Consider the following 21,754-nt stretch of genomic DNA (forward strand, 5'->3'; position numbering starts at 1 on the left):
TGACTTTCATCCAGTCATCCACAGTCCATGATTGCTTTTCCTTAGCCCCTTGTAACCTTGTTTTTTTCTGTTTAGGTGTTAATGATGGCTTTCGTTTAGCTTTTCTGTATGTAAATCCCATTTCCTTTAGGCGGTTTCTTACGGTTCGGTCACAGACGTTGACTCCAGTTTCCTCCCATTCGTTCCTTATTTGTTTTGTTGTGCATTTTCGATTTTTGAGACATATTGCTTTAAGTTTTCTGTCTTGACGCTTTGATGTCTTCCTTGGTCTACCAGTATGTTTGCCTTTAACAACCTTCCCTTGTTTGTATTTGGTCCAGAGTTTAGACACAGCTGACTGTGAACAACCAACATCTTTTGCAACATTGCGTGATGATTTACCCTCTTTTAAGAGTTTGATAATCCTCTCCTTTGGTTCAGTTGACATGTCTCGTGTTGGAGCCATGATTCATGTCAGTCCACTTGGTGCAACAGCTCTCCAAGGTGTGATCACTCCTTTTTAGATGCAGACTAACGAGCAGATCTGATTTGATACAGGTGTTAGTTTTGGGGATGAAAATTTACAGGGTGATTCCATAATTTATTCCTCAGAATTGAGTGAGTCCATATTTTTTCCCTCTGCTTGGTCTAAAAAAGTAATCGTTACTGACTGCCACAATTTTTTTTTTTCCTGATTTCTTATAGTGTTTCTTAAAGCCAGAAAGTTGCCATTTGAAATGACTAGTTTTGTGTCATGTCTGTGATCTGCTTTTTTTCTACAAAATTAAACAACTGAATGGACATCCTCCAAGTCCGGTGATTCCATAATTTTTGCCAGGGGTTGTATAAGTAACACATAGTTATACTTTTACGTTCTTAAGTAGCAGTGTGCCACCCCTGAAAACTGGGACTAACTTGCCTCCTCTTCAATTTAGGAGCACAATTGGAAGCTCAATTGAATCTGTAAAAGGCTCTTTATTTACTTAATATATGCAATATGTCACACCTTCTAATGAGGCATTATAAAATTAACTTTAAAGGTTATTCTGCATTGATACTCATTACTGTAAAGTTGCTAACGATATGTGCACGTGTGTGAGAACAAAATATTTCCAGTCAGAGCCTCACATGAACTTATTTTAAGTGTAACTCAGTATAGCAGGATAAACATGGTTTGACTCTTATTTTGAAGGTGCTTCTCTCTGGATTTGTCCATTTGACACTTATTTTGAAGGTGCCTGTCACTTATTTTAAGTGTATCTCAGTACACCAGGATAAACATGAGCTGACGTTACTTTAAGAACATCTTTCTGGGTAAGCACGTCTGGCTTGACTTTTATTTTGTAGGTGCATGACCTTTTCTCTTTCTGCGCAGTTTCTGTTAAAATTTATTAAAGTGAAACAGTCTTCACAGAATTACACAACTTAAGATCAACTTCTACACAGTTAAAACAGTAACTGCAGACAGATTTGGTAAAAAAAAAAAAAAAAAAATTTACAAGCTCAACATTTAATACATATACATAGGAACTTTACTCATTTTAATTAATGACGCTCAGAATACATCAAAATTAATTCACAGAGACAAAATACTTTTGCAGGTCACTTTTATCCAAAGTGACTTTCACGATGCCAGCAGATGTGCCAGGTGCTGTCCTACACATCACGACTAATTTGAGGTTCAGTGTTGCATCCTTACAGTCACAAATAAACTGAGCTTGAACCACCAATACTTTTAATCATTTAGCTTTTTCATCTGCCTGTGCTCAGGCTGGTGATTTTTATAAAGTTCACAAACTCTTGACACACTTATGCTTCACAAGACGCTGCTTTATATTGAATCCTTTCCCACACGCGCTGCATTTGAACAGTTTTTCTCCTGTGTGTACCGTCATGTGTATCCTCAGAGTGGATTTGTCTCTGAAGGTTTTATTGCAGAAGGAGCAGCTACAAGGTTTTTCCCCAGTGTGGCTGGTCATGTGGGTTTTTAAGTGTGCCTTCTGTCGGAATCTGTTACAGCAAACGGGGCAACTAAAGGGTTTCTCTTCAATATGAATCGCCATGTGTCGCTTCAGATTGCACTTCTGGTTGAATAATTTACCACAAACAGAACAGCTAAAGGGTTTCTCCTCTTTGTGACTTTTCATGTGCAAAGCCATAGTCGACCTGTATCCAAAACACTTCCTGCAAATTGAACAGCTGAACGGTTTCTCTCCAGTGTGACATGGCATGTGCGACATCAAGCTTGACTTCATCCGAAATCTTTTGCCACACTCAGAGCAGCTGTATGGTTTCCCACCAGGATTACGTCTCCCATCATTTGCAGGCATTTTATATTTCAGACAGACTGAACTCGACTGAGGTTCCCTGGCCTCCATCCAATCATGACTGTCTTCCATCTCTGGATCAAAGCTTGTGTCTGGGCCTGGCCCTCCATGGTCCTGTCCACCACTTTTTCTTTTAATGTCTTCAGCTGAGCTGCTGGCTTGAGACTTCACCTCTCTGTCCCCCTCAATGTGTCTTTGATGAAACTGTGAGGACTGAGGAGTATCTTCAATCTTCATTGGGGCAGAAACCAGCGGGAAGTCTGGAACCGTCTCATCCAGAGCCTGGAGCTGCTCTCCCTCCCGACTGCTCCAGAGCTCCTCCTGTTCCTCTTTAATGTGTGGGGGATGTGGATCATCCTGATCCAGACTGGAGCTCTGTTCAAGGTGCTCCGGAGCAACATTTTTGCCCAAAAACAGCTGAGGAGCATCTGCATGTAAAAATTAATTAAAACAAAAATATGAACATAGAAAATAATTATATTGATTTAATTGGGTAACTTAATACAAACATGATCACAGTTTCCCATTTTGGTGCTGAGCCTCAAACTTATTCAGGGCCACACAGCCACAAACAGGCAAAATTGGAATTTTTCAATGATTTACAAATGGAGAATATTAGGAATCAAATGAAACGACAGTAACACAGAGATTCTGACTCAAAACTGACAGAAAAAAGTTAGAGCAGCTCTGTGAATAGAGGGCCACAGGTTTGACTGTCAGACTCAATGCATCACATGCGAGCAGGAAAAGTAAAAATAAAGCCTGACTCATCCTCAGTACAACTAATGTGTCCATGAGGAAGGCCTTCAATCTTCATGTTACTCAGAGTGCAGCTGAGTGTCTATTCAATTCAATTTTAAATTTATTTTCATTTATATAGCGCCAAATCACCACAAAGCTGCCTCAAGGCGCTTCACACAAGTAAGGTCTAACCTTACCAACCCCCAGAGCAAGAACACAGGCAACAGTCATAATGAAAAATTCACTCTGATGATATTGAGGAAGAAACCTCAAGCAGACCAGACTCAAAGGGGCGACCCTCTGCTTGGGCCATGATACAGACACAATTGACAATATGAATATGCAGGAAATTTTGGGAGTCCATGCCGGTGCACAGGATGGGAGGCCTGCAGATGAAAACACCCACACCCATCTCTGGATGGAGCCGCACCTCAAACAGAGAGAGAGAAAAAAGAAAAACAGAATCAGGCATTGGAAAGAACAAATACAATATAATCTGTCAGCATTAAGCAACAACAACAAAAACAGAAGAAATACTAAGGTGATCGCCTGCCACTAGCCCTAAGCTTCACTAAAAGACCCAGAATTTAGATAAAGTTGAAGACGTGGCACACTCCGTTTACTAATAAAATGAATTAAAAGGGTAAAAAGCGTAGTAACACACTATGCCAGTATGCTAATGATACAAAAGAGAAAATAAGTGCGTCTTAAGTCTGGTCTTGAAAATCTCCACAGAATCTGACTGTTTTATTGATGCAGGGAGATCATTCCACAGAACAGGGGCACGATAAGAGAAAGCTCTGTGACCCACAGACTTCTTATTCACCCTAGGGACACAAAGTAGTCCTGCACCCTGAGAACACAGAGCCGCCGTTTCAAAACGTTCCAATTGATTTGCGCCCTCTGGTGGTGAAACATGAAAGCAAGTCAATGAATGATGATCGACTTAATTTTTTAAAAAGAACAAACCTGCTGTCTGTAAGTGAACGTCAGGGTTAAAGACGGCGTCCAGCAGGTGTCGCTGTCGGTGGTTCTCCTCTTTAGAACGACAAAGTTCCTCCTCGTACTCTGCTATGGTTCTTTCAAACAGCCCAAATATCTCTTCAGCAGCCGCAGTTAGTCGCTGCTTCACCAACGCTCTCAGCATTTGGACTTTAGACATTTTCACACAACGACACCAACTTTTTCTACAACAAACTCAACGTCACAAAACAACAAAAAACCAGAGTCACAGACACGAACGCTGCTGCTCACAGCTAGCAGGCTAAGCTAAGGGCCGGAAACATAGGCACCTTCAAAGTAAGAGAGGGAACACAGGCGCCTTCAAAGTAAGAGTGTGGATAGAGGTGTGGATATTCAAAATAAGAGAGAGAAAAGAGAAGCCTTCAAAGTAAGAGAGAGAACAGAAAGGCCTTCAAAGTAAGAGTGCGGATAGAGGCGCCTTCAAAGTAAGAGAGAGAACATAAAGGCCTTCAAAGCCATTTCTTGGGTTTGTGTTTTTTTTTTTTTAATAAATTTGCAGACATGAGAAAATACAAAACCAACCTTGTTTCACATTGATATTATGGGGTGTTGTGAGTAGTATTTTGAGGAAAATATTTATGTCATCCATTTTGGAATAAGACAGAAACGTAACAAAATGTGAAAAAAGTGAAGCTCTGTGAATACTTTCTGGATGGACTGTACATAAAATGATTAGAAATAATAGAATAAACTGTTAGTACTATTGACCAGCAATGGGAACAGATCTATCTATCTGTCTATCTATCTATCTCTCTCTCTCTCTCTCTCTCTCTCTCTCTCTCTCTCTCTCTCTCTCTCTCTCTCTCTCTCTCTCTCTCCGTGTTGAGGATGTTTCTTTATCACACACACAGTATATATACTTATTACACGATGGTTTGCATTCTGCATGGCAGTGAGTATTTTATTTTGAAGTGTTTCCGGAAACAGTGGCGTGTGTATTGGTTACTTGATGGTGGAAGCAGTGAACAGTGTGCTCGTTTTGCTAAACGAGATTAGAAAAAAAAACCTCCAAATGAACTTTTGTAAATCGAGGAGATGGACCAGTACTACTGTAAACGACTAAATGTGGGTTTAAATGTGGAGGGGACGCAGAAGAGAGCAGGTTCGTCTTCTTTTTCTCTTTGCTAATCTTGAAATGCTAATGTTGTGGCAGCAACGAAGCTTTTTGGAACAAATGAAGCCTTGCTTGGCAGAAAATGATTCACTGTTTCAAAACTCACTGCAGTCTGATGGTAACATCTAGTGGACAAATGCCTGTGTCAGCTGGTCTTAGTAATTGAGCTGAAACGCTAGAACACAATGGAAATAAGTGTTTTCACTTTATTGTGTCATCGATGTATTTTTGAAGTATATAGTTTACTTTGTGCATTGAATTGTCTTAAATAAATTCAGCAGTCAACTAAAAAGTGCTTCACGCACACACACACACACAGTGCTGGCACACAAAGCTGAACTTTGGAGGTTAAGGGCCTTGCTCAAGGGCACGTGTGTGTTTCCTGTGTAATGGAGAAATGAACTGAGACCTGTAATTCAGTGTTTCTTGATCCTGGTCCTTGGAACTAATCAGAGGACATTAACTCAAACCCTGGTTGGCCTTTAGTTGTGTCGATTGACTAAAGAAGAGTTTTAATGGCACCAACGGAGTGAGTGAACGGCGAGAGAGTGTTTGGTGATAAAATGTGCCGCTTTTGTTATGTTCGTAGGAGTTACAGTCAGACATCTACTCCACAGATTCTGATGTTGAAAACTGACTTCTGACTTGAATCCATCATGTGGACAGCAGTGGCAGCTTTTAACGTCATGCTGCTGAAAACTGACTGCTGTAAGGTTTAATAAGGGATTAGCGCGTTGTCAAATCACTTCTAAAGAACAGCGACACCACAGATGATTTTGTGTGAGAGATCCAGAATCACAGTGCTGTAGATTCATAAAAATTCTGAACGTTCAAATTAACAGAAGAGGATGCTGTTGTCGTTTACTTCCGACTTTCCCGCGCATGCGCACAGACTGGTTTGTCAGAAAATGTCAGACTCCAAGCAGATGCAGTGAGGAAACACTGCATCTGCAATAAATGAGGCCATAATCAGTGAATCGCTGCTGACACTCTGAAATGACACGTACGCAGTGAAGGCAGGGCAGACCTATTCTTAGCAGGGACCGTTCGGTCGGCAACACCAGTTATCTTTTGGATGTGTTCATGAAGATATTCATTATCGACTTTAAATTCAAGCCAACAGCAAACATAAAACCTAATTTTGTTTCATGTCATATGGAAGCATATATGGTATGACAATAAAGAATCCTTGAATACGCAGTGTGGCTAAAGGTTTTGCTAGCTCTCCTTGTCAAAGGTCAATCATGAATAGAATGGTGCTAGTGTAATGTGTATACACATAGACAATGTTTTACAGGCTTCAAATCTGTGCCATATTAAAATATTGTGAAAATAACAAAGGTTGGGTATCTGTGCTTCCATTCTTTGCAAATTTAGTGTGAACTGGTTGTAGAATTTCTGAAGGCGGTGCATATTAGCGTACATAGAGATAGATGTTTCTGGGAAAGATGAATGCTGAGGTTTGTTTATGTTTGTGAGCAGGATCGAAACCGCCTGTAATTTTTCATTTTTTTTGATGAATTTCATGTATTGTTCCATAAAATGAAGCGGTAATATGTTATAGAAGCTTACAAGAACTGTTTCTATTGTTGATGAATGTTTATGGGAAACATGAACACCCATGTTTGTCCACACAGATCATAACAGCTGCTTTAGCAAGATTTCATAACGAGTATCCGTAGCTTCTTATTCAGTCACATAAATTAAGAATATATTGTAGAAGTTTAACTCCGTCCTTCACCTCCATCCACTTTTCTTTCTTAATCTTCATGGGGTCTGGTATCGTTTCCCCGTCATTAGTCCTAAGTAGTGATTCATAATCTGCCTGGTTTTGTTGGACAACTTGTACAGAGTCTGGCAAAATTGCCATGTTCATTTCTTGAATGCTCATGCTACCAACTCCTCTTCTCTTTTCCTCGTTTCTTCAAAAATGCTTTTAAATTCCCCACTGTCCATCACCGAAAATCATCCAAACTCATCCCTGCATCATCCATTTCCATGAATTTTGTCTGTCCTGTCCAAAATTGTGGCTTAAATCAAGTTTCCCATTGCTTTTTACATTGAGCTTTTCTACATCGCTCTCAAAACATTGGTGGCTTATTGCTTCCAGGTCAAATTTATCACGAATTACCTTTAGGCATACCCATGATTCATTGCACATGCTAAGACAGCAACTTCACTTATTAACATAAGTCTCCCAAAATGAAGGTGCGACACACAAGCAAGGTTCAAACCTTCCCCAGCACACAAGCAAGCACGCTGGAGATACTGGTAACAAAAATGTTCCTCTTTTTGATATCAGGAAGAAACCTGAAGCAGACCCGGCTCAGTGGGATGACATTCTGCTTTAACCAAATTAACAAAATAGAGCAAAAGCTCAACACAGAATTATCAAACATATAGTGACATAAAATTTGGCCTGTTGGTAAAAGGTTGAGTCCCTGAAAAAAACAAACAACAGTTTGTGTGTCAGTAATTGTTGATACCAGATCAGTCATCGAAAAATGACTTTCTGCAGTTCTCACTCCAACCCAGATGTATCTCCAGTCCCCACAAAATCCTCCTCATCCCACAGGCAAGTTCTGGAGTTCAAACTAGAGACTGGCTGATAATATCTATTGACATGAGCCTTTCATGAGCATGTTGGTATCATGTTTATTGTTATATTGGTTGGTGGAAAATGGTGTCATTATGTAGTTTGTTCAGTCGAGGGCCCGTTGATGGCATTACTTTCACTATTGTCAAGTATGGCTGGGACCCCATCACCCCTTGGTGACATTAACTAGAAGAGACAAAGGTAAAGTGACCAGCTGCTATTCATTTTCAATCAGACTGGATGTTGAGAGAGAAGTGCCGATAACTACTGGCCATTGCATCCACATAAAATCCTTAGAAAATTGCCTTCCATCAGTCAGAAGCTGGATGTCTAGAAACCTCCTGCTTTTAAACTCTGATAAGACTGAAATTATGGTTTTTGGTCCATTGAGACATCAGCATCAATTTGACCAGTTAACGCTCAGCCTCGGCTCGTGTTTCATACATCACACTGACAAAGTGAGGAACCTTGGGGTAATTTTTGATCCTACGTTGTCCTTTTGACCTCCACATTAGAAATATTACGAGGACTGCTTTCTTCCACCTGCGAAATATAGCAAAGATTCGTCCCATCCTGTCTATGGCTGATGCTGAGACCCTGATCCATGCGTTTGTCTCTTCTAGATTGGACTACTGCAATGTTCTATTTTTTGGTTTACTGCAGTCCAGCATTAGGGCTCTCCAATTGGTTCAAAATGCTGCTGCCAGACTTTTGACACAAAGCAGAAAGTTTGACCACATTACACCCATTTTGGCGTCTCTTCACTGGCTTCCTGTCCTAGTGAGATCAGATTTTAAGGTTCTGCTACTAGTCTATAAAATTGTTCACAGACTGGCACCTCCCTACTTAGCTGACCTAATTAAACCCTACGTACCGGCCCGGGCTCTGCGTTCTCAGGGTGCAGTACTACTTTGTGTCCCTAAGGTGAATAAGAAGTCTGTGGGTCACAGAGCTTTCTCTTATCGTGCCCCTGTTCTGTGGAATGATCTCCCTGCATCAGTAAAACAGATTCTGCGGAGACTTTCAAGTCAATCAATCAAGTTTTATTTCTGTAGCACTTTACAACAGTTTTCACTGAACCAAAGTGCTTTCCAATAGCACCAGCTAGAGATAAAATAAAAAGAACAGTACGAAAAACACAATAAAACACAATAAGAGCATCCAAAATAGAATAAAAATAGACAAAAGTGTCAAAGCAATTATGTGCAAAAAGCTGCCCTGAACAAGTATGTTTTTAACTTAGCTTTAAACAGAGGCAAGCTATTAATGGACCTCAGTTCAGGAGGTAATGCATTCCACAACTTAGGACCTGCTACTGCAAAAGAATGGTCACCCCATTGTTTGGACCTGGACCTGGGAACCTCCAGAAAGTTTTGGTCAGCAGACCGAAGTGCTCTGACAGGGTTGTGTGTTTTTAACAGGTCACATAAATAAGAAGGTGCAAAGCCATTTACAGCTTTAAAAACAAACATTAACAGTTTAAAATCAACTCTAAAACGGACTGGAAGCCAGTGCAGGGAGTAAAGTACAGGAGTGATGTGGCTGTGCTTCCTGGTGTTGGTCAACAGGCGAGCAGCAGCATTCTGGACCAGTTGGAGTCGGTTTAGAGAGCCTTGAGTGATACCAACATAAAGTGCATTGCAATCAATTTGTTTCTCAAATTTTAAACAGTCGTCAAACAGCACACCAAGGTTCCTTACCACAGCCCTACGATAAGGAGCCAGGGAGCCAAGATCTGGATCAGAGTTAGTTTTAGCTCCAAACAGAATACACTCTGTTTTAGCTTCATTAAGGTGCAGAAAATTCTGAGCCAGCCAGTCCTTAATATCCTTAAAAAAGCTATGTATGGAGTCCAAAGCACTTGTATTCTTAGGCACAACTGGCATATAAATCTGGAGGTCATCGGCATAAAGATGAAACTGAAGGTTGTGTTTGGTGATGACTGAACTCAGTGGAAGCATGTACAAAGAGAACAAGAGCGGTCCGAGGATACTGCCCTGGGACACACCAGTGGTCAGAGGAACTGTGGAGGAGGAGAAGTCATTAACCATCACCCTGAAAGTCCTGTTGGTCAAATAAGACTGAAACCACTCCAAGACAGTCCCCCGGAGGCCAACCTGCTGGGACAGACGTGTGAGGAGGATTGAGAGACTTTCAAGTCCATACTTACGACGCACTTATTTTCCCTTTTGTATGGCTAGCATACTGGTATAGTATAGTTCTACGCTTTTCACTCTTTTAATTCATTTTATTAGTATATGGAGCATGCCGCGGCCTCAACTTTACCTAAATTCTGGGTCTTTTAGTGAAGTTTAGGGTTAGGGTTAGGTCACCTTAGTATTTCTTCTGTTTTTCTTGTTGTTTAATTCTGACAAATTATACAGTATTTGTTGTCTTTCTGATGCCTGATTCTGTTTTTTTTCTCTCTCTGTTTAAGGTGTGGCTCCATCCAGAGATGGGTGTGGTATTTGTGCTGGAGACCCTCCTGTCCTGTCCACCAACAGCATTTCCTGTATATTTGTTTTGTGAATTGTTTTGTAATTTGTGTCTGTATCATGGCCCAAGCAGAGGGTCACCCTTTTGAGTCTGGTCTGCTTGAGGTTTCTTCCTCAGAGGGAGTTTTTCCTTACCACTGTTGCTCTGGAGGTTAGTAAGGTTAGACCTTGAGACAACTCTGTGATTTGGCACTATATAAATGAAAATAAATTGAAATTGAAGTAGGTACTATGCCAGCAATTAGGTGGTGAAGTCAGTTTTATGCAAATGTTGAAGGATGCGACACAGAGACTGCCAGTCAGAGTGAAGGCAGCATGGTGTATGCTGATTGGTCATTGGTCATATTTATAGTATACATCCCTTTGTCATAAGTAGGGATGGGTATTTATAAGATTTTATCTATCGATCCCTTATCGATACCGCTTGTGAATTTTCTGTGTACTAAAAGTAGGCTTTACAGGTTTTCTATGTCAACAAAATTTTATTGAGTCTTAAAGTAAATAAATATGAAATCGGTCACTGGATTCTTAAACTCTGGTCATAATAAACTCTACATGGTGGATCCTTGATCTCTGGACATAAATAGAAATAAACAAAATCTGTAGTTTTTGTCAAAAGCATTTCCCTTCAGACATTATTGGCATGAATATGTTTCCATACATCTGAGCTGAGCTCTTGCAGGCGGCTGTGCTGCACATCAGGATGTAATTTATAAAAAATGCAGAACGTCTCATTTTGGGAGGGAAAAAAAAAACGTTTTAGTTGATTGTAGTTTGTATTACAGTGTTTGGAAAGAGGCGTCATTTTATTTAAAGCAGCAATTAATTTTGAAGTTATTAATTCTGACTGGACTCTGTCTCGGCAGAGAGCGACGCAGCGTTTGGAGCTGTGCCAGCGGAACGGAGGACGATTCTCATTTCTTGACTGCAACAAGACATGAGTCCCAGTTAGTGACTTTAATCCACACAAAAGTGACTCATGATTCATATTTTAATGGCTTTGAGAGGGGTTTTAAGAAGTGGACTTGCCGCTTCTGAAGAGCAGCGAATCAAAGAACCAACGAGCCAGCGGATTGAAGCATTGCTTCATTGGTTCATACTTCAAAGTGGAGTCATGCTGCAGAAACGATTGATGACAGAGCTGCTGCAAGATCTGTAATCAACGTAAAGAAATGATCATTTTCCAGACAAACACCCTCAAAAACAACGGCCGCTCTGAAGCACAGATAAGGGAATCATTAAGCAAAAAGACTATTGATATCGGTGGATCGAATCATTTCTTAACGATACCCGAAAAGAACCGGTTCTCGACACCCAAACCCTTGTCATAAAGATTTGATAACAAAATGTTAGTTGCCACTTTTTATGTGTATGTCAGCAGATATATTTATCGTAATGTTTTTTTGACGCTGAATATTGGTATCGGCCCTAAACAATCCATATTGGTTGGGCTCTAGTTCCAACAAAGATGGCACACGTCTCAGTGCAGGACCGTCCCGGTCCAAAGTGATGTAACGTGACTTCATCCCACCGGTGTGTTCACTTCCCACAGGCATCGATAAATCAGCCGATAAACTCCGGCAGGTTGCCACATGTCACTACTCCTCCAGTCAAGGATGTCAACCTCCACAATGTCTCCAGTTAGCTTTTGTGTCCTTTCAAAAGCCTCAGGTTATCAGGATGACCCAGACACAGTTCATCTGTCAGAACTGTTGTGTTTATCTGTGGTTCCATCTTTTATTTGCACATAGTTCCACAAGTCTTTCAGCCCATGTATGAAACAGTCTCGTGGTTTTGACTCGGATATACAGTAACAGTTTGTTCGTGTTGAGAACATGTTCAATCTTTTCACACAATTTCTCAGGTGAGACATCAGTAAAATAATGAATTGACCATAAAGTTGAAGAAAAATGCTGGTGGGTGGGTGTGTCTCCAGCCCTGGAGGCTCCTCCACTCAGTGTGATGGACACACTGTTCAGACCTTTAGCCACTCACAGTTTTCCATGATGTGTTTGTCCTGCAGATGTTCAGCAGGTGTTGAAGGTTAAAGCAGAGGTTCCTCCTGATCAGCAGGGCTGGAGCTCCAGTCTGGATCAGGAGGATCCAGATCCAACATATGTTAAAGAGGAGCAGGAGGAGACAGATGTCATCAAGTTCACATTGACTCATGTCCAAGTGAAGAGTGAACATGAAGAGAAACCTCAGTCCTCACAGCTTCATCGCACACAGACTGAGGAAAGCAGAAACGTGGAGCTGAAAACTGAATCTGAGGGAGAGGACTGCAGAGGATCTGAACCAGAAACAAGCTCTGAACCAGGTAGCAGTGTGCAGTCACGTGCTGGTGAGGGGCTGCATTGATTGTGTAATTTTTTTAATGATTAAGTGAAATAAACATGACCATAGAGATTTAAAATTTAAGATATCTGTTGTTCCTTTTTGGGTCACAGATTGTGTGTGTTATTGTTGTAATATACCTGCTACATTCGAAACGATCAATCTGTGTTTTGATTGATTTTTTTTTTTTTTTTTTCCCCACTGATATCTCTGGTAAAATCCTCTTGTGGCTGAAGTCTTGTTTTTTATCATGGTGTGTTAACTTCCATGATTTCTGTGTTTCCTCTAGGTAGAGGTGGGCAATACGAGGTCTGTTAGAAAAGTATCCGACCTTATTATTTTTTTTAAAAAAACTATATGGATTTGAATCACGTGTGATTACATCAGACAAGCTTGAACCCTCGTGGGCATGCAAGAGTTTTTTCACGCCCGTCGGTGACGTCATTCGCCTGTGAGCACGCCTTGTGGAAGGAGTGGTCCAGCCCCATCATCGGAATTCCTTTGTCTGAGAAGTTGCTGAGAGACTGGCGCTGTGCTTGATCAAAATTTTTTCAAAAACTGTGAGGCACATCCGAATGGACACCATTCGAGAAATTCAGCTGGTTTTCTGTGAAACTTTTAACGGCTAATGAGAGATTTTGGATTGTTTATATCACTGTAAGGACTTCCCACGGAGCAGGACGTTGCGCAGCGCTCCGAGGCGACGTCGTCTTCCTGTTTCAAGCTGAAAACCTCCAAATTTAAGCCTCTGTTGACCCAGGACGTCGTGAGAGAACAGAGAACTTTCAGAAGAGGTCAGAATCAGCAGTTTATCCGGACATTCCACTGTTAAAGGAGATTTTTTTAATGAAAGACGTGCGGATGGATTGGCGCATGGGCTCGCAGCCGGCGCGGCGCGCCCGCCACAGGAAAAACACCCCCGTTGAAAGCCTTAAGGACAAGTTGGAACATGCCCTGCTGTTAAACAATTTCTCAGATACTCACTCAACTGAAAGCTGCCAAAAGCCGCCTGGATTTTACAAATGGTTATCAACACGGAGGTGTTTTTCCCGGCTGCGAGCCAACACGCCAATCCGTCCGCACGTCTTTCATTAAAAAAAAATCTCTTAACAGTGGAATGTCCGGATAAACTGCTGATTCCGACCTCTTCTGAAAGTTCTCTGTTCTCTCATGACGTCCTGGGTCAACAGAAGCTTAAATTTGGAGGTTTTCAGCTTGAAACAAGATGACAACGTCGCCTCGGAGCGCTGCACGACGTCCCGCTCCGTGGGAAGTCCTTACAGTGATAGAAACAATCCAAAATCTCTCATCAGCCGTTAAAATTTTCACAGAAAACCAGCTGAATTTCTCGAATGGTGTCCACTCGGATGTGCCTCACAGTTTTTGAAAAAATTTTGATCAAGCACAGCGCCAGTCTCTCAGCAACTTCTCAGACAATGAAAATCCGACGAGGGGGCTGGACCACTCCTTCCACAAGGCGTGCTCACAGGCGAATGACGTCACCGACAGGCATGAAAAAACTCACGCATGCGCACCAGGGTTCAAGCTTGGCTGATGTAATCACACGTGATTCAAATCCATATAGTTTTTAAAAAAAATAAAACTGTCGATTTCTTTTCTAGTAGACCTCGTATATACGATATAACCGTTTCACAGTATAAATTTGACCGACTGTAGAGCTTTAGACTCCACCGACCAATCGCAGTAATGCTTGTTGATGATGTCATCGTATCTTCCTCAGTGACTCTGAATGACTGGAAAAGGCTGCAGTCAGTGTTTTGGTCACAGGCTCTATCGCCACCTCAGTAGATTAAAACTTCTCCTTGTAAGAGTGTAAAATTATAAACTTTTTATCTCTGGAGTTGCCTGACTGAATTTGGTCATGTAAAAGTCACATGAACATATGAAGCAATTATCCCATTAAATTCATCAGACTCAGACTCTGTAAATGCGTTTTAAATGTGCATGCTTCAAGCTTTATACTAGTTTTTAAATTACGTTAGTAGGCCTACTATAACCTGAATTATGATGAATAATTTCTGCAATGTTTTTTTTGTGAATTTCATGGTCATATTTGGTGCGCGTATTTGCAGAAAGCTGCAGTAAACAGTCTGACATTTCCTCATTCAACTGCGCTGAGAGCTCCGTCTCGCCCAGGGGAGCAGAGAAAAAAAAACATACCTTCCACTCTATCATTGGTGGAACCACACGACATAAGCCAATCAGGATCATCCACCCACGTGTTGGTGTCTCTGAGGTCTTTCTGGACAACATGCCACCAAAAACAGACAAACTAACACTACCTCCTGCTGGACAGAAGCAGGAATGGTGAAATAAGATTATTCCAGTGCGCAAAAATACATGTCTAACTAGTCAGAGAATAAGGCGCTCAAAATTAATTTATATCTGTTTGTGTTTTTTGTTGTTGTTTTTATTTGTTTATTTTATTCAATTTAGCTTTGCAAAGGGACTATATGACCCATTCAGAAACACTTCCATTATACCTTTTACACTTAAGTTTATATTGTGATATACAACCCCTGGCAAAAATTATGGAATCACCGGCCTCGGAGGATGTTCATTCAGTTGTTTAATTTTGTAGAAAAAAAGCAGATCACAGACATGACACAAAACTAAAGTCATTTCAAATGGCAACTTTCTGGCTTTAAGAAACACTAATTTGGGGGATGAAAATTTACAGGGTGATTCCATAATTTTTTCCTCAGAATTGAGTGATTCCATATTTTTTTCCTCTGCTTGGTCTAAAAAAGTAACCGTTACTGACTGCCACAATCTTTTTTTCTTGATTTCTTATAGTGTTTCTTAAAGCCAGAAAGTTGCCATTTGAAATGACTTTAGTTTTGTGTCATGTCTGTGATCTGCTTTTTTTCTACAAAATTAAACAACTGAAAGAACATCCTCTGAGGCCGGTGATTCCATCATTTTTGCCAGGGGTTATATAACGTTACCGTGAAGGGATTCAATTTATATTGTGATATGAATTTTAAGTCATATCGCCCAGCCCTACCTCTAGGAGTTTAATTAGCAGCAGGAGCAGACAACTCCTACTAATAATGATGTTATTTTTAATGTTGTATGTTTAAAAAAAACTCAAAAGTGTACCTTAACTCTGAGGGGCCTTGTGTGTTTTGGTCCCTCGCCTCTCTGGCTACGCACCTGTACTGTCTGTGTAAGCAGGAGGAAAACAACCGCAACGATGAGTAAAACTTTTTTTTTTTTTGTGGAAATTGTGATCTGATTGGCCTGAAAGAAGGGTATATCACACGTGCCATCCATCAGAAACAGATTTGTTGCATATATTGAATGGAGAGCAAAATATTTTTAAAACTAGCACCACGGCAGTACAGAGCACCACCTTGTTGTCGCTCCACACTTGTGAAACAGAGTAAGAGTGACACTGTCAGATACACAAGAGAAAAACTTACTGGATGAAGTGACAAATGTATTTCTCTTTAAGAAGTAGTAGTGCTGCATTTCTGCAGAGCCTTTCCATTGAGCAGATGCTCAAATTGCTTTACAGTGGTACCTCACGTTTGCTTCACCAGCCAGAGCCAGTATCCATTTACAGCTGGGTGGATGGAGACAATGAAGATTAAGTGTCTTGTCCAAGGACATAGACAGAACATGACTGTGTTCCACTTAGTTACCTGCTTTATATTATTAATACTATGGGCGGGAACTTTGCTAGGTGAAGATTTTGAATTCTGCAATCATATATCTTGGAATGGAATTATAATCATCATTTCATCTTTTACCTGCTGTATGATAGTCATGATGGGGACATTTGATCAAAGAGTTTTGCCATTTCACAGTCACTGGTCACTGATGTAAAAGTAATACATTTTTACGCATCTATTTCCCCATCAGTATCACCACTACCACACTCCGCCCTCCTATCACAGAATCTCCCGGTACACAATGTTGTTGATAAAATTTCCTCTTTGTCTTTTCGGTTCTTCACAAAGACTTTTATACACTCACAGTCCTGTTTGAACACCCTGTTCGCTGTCGGAAATGCAGTGTGTTTGGATTCGGTACCTACAACCCCAATTCCAATGAAGTTGGGACGTTGTGTAAAATGTAAATAAAAACAGAATACAATGTTTTTCAAATCCTCTTCAACCTATATTCAGTTGAATACACCACAAAGACAAGATATTTAATGTTCAAACTGATAAACTATTGTTTTTGTGCAAATATTTGCTCATTTTGAAATGGATGCCTGCAACATGTTTCTAAAAAGCTGGGACAGTGGTATGTTTACCACTGTGTTACATCACCTTTCCTTCTAACAACACTCAATAAGCGTTTGCGAACTGAAGACACTAATTGTTGAAGCTTTGTAGGTGGAATTCTTTCCCATTCTTGTTTGATGTACGACTTCAGTTGTTCAACAGTCCGGGGTCCCTGTTGTCGTACTTTGTTCTTCATAATGCGCCACACATTTTCAGTGGGCAACAGGTCTGGACTGCAGACAGGCCAGTCTAGTACCCGCACTCTTTTACTACGAAGCCACACTGCTGTAACACGTGCAGAATGTGTCTTGGCATTGTCTTGCTGAAATAAGCAGGGACGTCCCTGAAAAAGACGTTGCTTGGATGGCAGCATGTGTTGCTCCAAAACCTGGATGTACCTTTCAGCATTGATGGTGTCATCACAGATGTGTAAGTTGCCCATGCCATGGGCACTAACACACCCCCATACCATCACAGATGTGTAAGTTGCCCATGCCATGGGCACTAACACACCCCCATACCATCACAGATGTGTAAGTTGCCCATGCCATGGGCACTAACACACCCCCATACCATCACAGATGTGTAAGTTGCCCATGCCATGGGCACTAACACACCCCCATACCATCACAGATGTGTAAGTTGCCCATGCCATGGGCACTAACACACCCCCATACCATCACAGATGCTGGCTTTTGAACGTTGTGCTGGTAACAATCTGGAAGGTCTTTTTCCTCTTTTGTCCAGAGGACACGACGTCCATGATTTCCAAAAACAATTTGAAATGTGGACTCATCAGACCACAGCACACTTTTCCACTTTGCATCTGTCCATCTCAAATGAGCTCGGGCCCAGAGAAGGTGGCGGCATTTCTGGATGGTGGCCAAGTGGTTAATGTGCTTGGTTTCAGTTCAGAAGGTTCCGGGTTCAAATCCCACCCCTGCCACATTTCTCCATGTAATGTGGAGTTGCGTCAGGAAGGGCATCCGGCGTAAAACCTGTGCCAGTTCAACATGCAGATCCACCTTGGATTTGCTGTGGTGACCCCGAGTGCAAACAAGGGAGCAGCCGAAGGGACTTACTGTTGATGTATGGCTTTCGCTTTGCATGGTAGAGTTTTAACTTGCACTTGTAGATGTAGCGACAAACTGTGTTAACTGACAATGGTTTTCTGAAGTGTTCCTGAACCCACGAGGTAAGATGCTTTACACAATGATGTCGGTTTTTAATGCAGTGCTGCCTGAGGGATCGAAGGTCACGGGCATTCAATGTTGGTTTTTGGCCTTGCTGCTTACATGTAGGAAGTTCTCCAGATTCTGTGAATTTTTTCGATTATATTATGGACTGTAGATGATGGAATCCCTTAGTTGCCACACCTTAGTTGCCCTGGCTGTGTGTTTTGGGTCATTGTCATGCTGGAAGACCCAGCCACGACCCATCTTACTGAGGGAAGGAGGTTGTTTGCCAAAATCTTGTGATACATGACCCATCCATCCTCCCTTCAATGCGATGCAGTTATCCTGTCCTCTTTGTAGAAAAGCATCCCCAAAAATGATGTTTCCACCCCTATGCTTCACAGTTGGGACAGTGGTCTTGGGGTTGTTCCCATCCTCCAAACACAGCGAGTGGAGTTGATACCAAAAAGCTCTATTTTGGTCGCATCTGACCACATGACCTTCTCCCATGCCTCCTGTGGATCATCCAGATGGTCACTGCCGAACTTCAAATGGTCTTGGACATGTGCTGGCTTGAGCAGGGGGACCTTGCTGCCCTGCAGGATTTTAAACCATGACAGCGCCATATGTTACTAATGTAATCTTTGTGACTGTGGTTCCAGCTCTCTTCAGGTCATTAACCAGGTCTTCCCTTGTTTTTGTTGATCAAATCAGAGTAATAGATCCGCTTTGTAGCCAGTAATACAGTGAGGAAAATAAGTATTTGAACACCCTTCGGTTTTGCAAGTTCTCCCACTTAGAAATCATGGAGGGGTCTGAAATTTTCATCTTAGGTGCATGTCCACTGTGAGAGACATAATCTAAACAAAAAAAAAAAAAAAATCCAGAAATCACAATGTATGATTTTTTTAAATAATTTATTTGTATGTTACTGCTGCAAATAAGTATTTGAACACCTACCAACCAGCAAGAATTCTGTCTCTCACAGACCTGTTAATTTTTCTTTAAGAAGCCCTCTTATTCTGCACTCTTTACCTGTATTAATTGCACCTGTTTGAACTTGTTACCTGTATAAAAGACACCTGTTCACACACTCAATCACACTCCAAACTGTCCACCGTAGCCAAGACCAAAGAGCTGTCTGAGGACACCAGGGACAAAACTGTAGACCTGCACAAGGCTGGGATGGACTACAGGACAACAGGCAAGCAGCTTGGTAGAAGACAACAACTGCTATGATTATTTATTAGAAAGTGGAAGAAACACAAGATGACTGTCAATCTCTCTCGGTCTGGGATTCCATGCAAGATCTCACTTTGTGCGGTAAGGATGATTCTGAGAAAGCTCAGAACTACACAGGAGGACCTGGTCAGTGACCTGAAGAGAGCTGGGACCACAGTCACAAAGATTACATTAGTAACACATGATGAGGTCATGGTTTAAAATCCTGCAGGGCAGCAAGGTCCACCTGCTCAAGCCAGCACATGTCCAGGCCTGTTCGAAGTTCACCAGTGACCATCTGGATGATCCAGAGGAGGCATGGAAGAAGGTCATGTGGTCAGATGAGACCAAAATAGAGCTTTTTGGAATCAACTCCACTTACCATGTTTAGAGGATGAGAACAACCCCAAGAAAACCATCCCAACTGTGAAGCATGGGGGTGGTAACATCATACTCGGTGGGTGCTCTTCTGCAAAGGGGACAGGACGACTGCACCGTATTGAAGGGAGGATGGATGGGGTCATGTATTGCGAGATTTTGGCAAACAACCACCTTCCCTCAGTAACAGCATTGAAGATGGGTCATGGCTGGGTCTTCCAGCATGACAATGACCCCTAACACACAGCCAGGGCAACTAAGGAGGGGCTCCGTAAGAAGCATTTCAAGGTCCTGAGTGGCCTGGCCAGTCTCCAGATCTGAACTCAATAGAAAATCTTTGGAGGGAGCGGAAACTCCAAACCTGAAAGATCTAGAGAAGATCTGTATGGAGGAGTGGACCAAAATCCCTGCTGCAGTGTGTGAAAACCTGGTGAAAAACTACAGGAAATGTTTGACCTCTGTAATTGCAAACAAAGGCTACTGTACCAAATATTAACATTGATTTTCACAGGTGTTCAAATACTTATTTGCAGAAGTAACATACAAACAGATTATTAAAAAATCATACATTGTGATTTCTGGATTTTGTTTTTTCTTTAGATTATGTCTCTCACAGTGGACATGCACCTAAGGTGAAAATTTCAGACCCCTCCATGATTTCTAGGTGGGAGAACTTGCAAAATTGCAGGGTGTTCAGATACTTATTTTCCTCACTGTACATGCTTATAGTCTAAGATAGCATCACGCCACACAAGGGGGAATACTTCTAATTTTGAACTACACCATTTCGGTTTGAGACCTCTAGCCTTATGTTTGAGGTCACGCAAGTTATCATTGAACCAAGGTGACTGTTTGGGGGGGGGGCATGGTTTTAGCAAAGGTGGCATGTCGAGTGTAGTTTTGAGCACTAAGTTTAAACTATCCACAAGACTGTCTACTGACTGGGTATTTGCCAAATGCGAAGCTAAGACATCAGGCCGTCTAGCTTCAAATTCAGTCTTAGTTGAGGAGTTGATATATCGCCGCAGTGATAAATAAGGTTGTTGTTCCACTAAACACGGCAGCGAAACTGTAAACCTAATAAGTGAGTGATCAGAGAACACCGATACAAGAGGCATGATGTCAATATTTGTGACAGCAATACCACATGCGAGAACCAAATCCAGGGTATTTCCACTAATGTGCATCGAGTCCCAAATGCATTGCCGAAATCCTAATGCATCCACAATTTCCATAAATGATTTGCAGAGGGGATCAGAAGGCTTATTTATATCATTGTTAAAGTCACCAATAATTAGAATGTTATCTGCACTAGTTGACAGGTTAGAGATGAACGCACCAAATTCATCTAAGAATTCAGAATATGGGCCAGGAGGCCTATATGCAGTGACAAAGTCATACGGCAGATTTTTATTCTTCTGACCTTGGCAATACATAGCATCGTGGGCAGAGCGGAGAATCAGATGCTCATACGAGTCATATTTGTGACCCCCAACGGCTAATAAACTAAACCTACATTTATAGATAAGAACAACATCCCCGCCTTGTTTTGCATCGTAAGAGACATGACTAAATGTGTGTTCTGATGGGCAGGCCTCATTTAAGGGGAGGACAGCAGTAGGTTTAAGCCAGGTTTCATTCAATCATATCTAAGTGATCAATAAATAGATCATTAACCAACAATGATTTTGAGGATAGTGATCTTATGTTAATGAGACCCAGACTAAGGACCTCAGTGGCGTTAACAGTTGGACCGTTTGGATTTAGGGGTGGTTCCAGAGTAGCACATGCAGTTATATGTGAAAGTTTGGGGACCCCTGATGATTTCCATGATTTTCCTTTATAAATCACTGGTTGTTTGAATCAGCAATTTTAGTTAAATGTATCATATAGCAGACAAACACAGTGATATTTGAGAAGTGAAATTAAGTTAACAGGATTTACAGAAAGTGTGCAATAATTCTTTAAACAAAATTAGGCAGGTGCATAAATTTGTGCACCCCAACAGAAAAAAAAATACATCAATATTTAGTAGATCCTTCTTTTGCAGAAATAACAGCCTCTAAATGCTTCCTATAGCTTCCAATGAGAGTCTGGATTCTGGTTGAAGGTGTT

The 21,754-nt window shown here is 41.4% G+C and overlaps 2 protein-coding genes across 3 annotated transcripts in view; one reads left to right on the forward strand and one right to left on the reverse strand.

Annotated features, from left to right (window-relative positions):
- The window catches only part of LOC117525397 (gastrula zinc finger protein XlCGF57.1-like), a 61,010-nt gene that overhangs the window by 27,346 nt on the left and 11,910 nt on the right, over positions 1–21,754 (forward strand). Inside the window, exons 1-2 of one of the 2 annotated variants that reach the window (XM_034187255.1) lie at positions 5,025–5,172; positions 12,299–12,592. In XM_034187255.1, coding sequence (XP_034043146.1) covers positions 5,106–5,172; positions 12,299–12,592 — 361 coding nt within the window. In that variant the 5' untranslated portion in view covers positions 5,025–5,105. Of the gene's footprint in view, positions 1–5,024; positions 5,173–12,298; positions 12,593–21,754 lie in introns of those variants that run through there. The other variant, XM_034187256.1, reaches the window with a different exon arrangement.
- LOC117525402 (zinc finger protein 37 homolog) lies at positions 1,502–4,298 on the reverse strand. Its single transcript, XM_034187264.1, has 2 exons — positions 4,017–4,298; positions 1,502–2,734 (listed from the first exon to the last, which is right to left on the reverse strand). The coding sequence occupies exons 1-2, from the start codon at positions 4,207–4,209 to the stop codon at positions 1,770–1,772; spliced, it is 1,158 nt and encodes a 385-aa protein (XP_034043155.1). The 5' UTR covers positions 4,210–4,298; the 3' UTR covers positions 1,502–1,769.

Source organism: Thalassophryne amazonica, chromosome 14 (assembly GCF_902500255.1).
Source record: "Thalassophryne amazonica chromosome 14, fThaAma1.1, whole genome shotgun sequence".
In the NCBI taxonomy this organism is placed as follows: Eukaryota; Metazoa; Chordata; class Actinopteri; order Batrachoidiformes; family Batrachoididae; genus Thalassophryne; species Thalassophryne amazonica.

What these genes read in the sequence shown, in the direction of transcription:
- LOC117525402 (XM_034187264.1), bottom strand. Translation starts at nt 4,209, where the DNA reads ATGTCTAAAGTCCAAATGCTGAGAGCGTTGGTGAAGCAGCGACTAACT. An exon ending in CGTTCACTTACAGACAGCAG is followed by an intron (nt 2,735 to 4,016) that starts GTTTGTTCTTTT and finishes TTTTACATGCAG; the next exon opens with ATGCTCCTCAGCTGTTTTTG.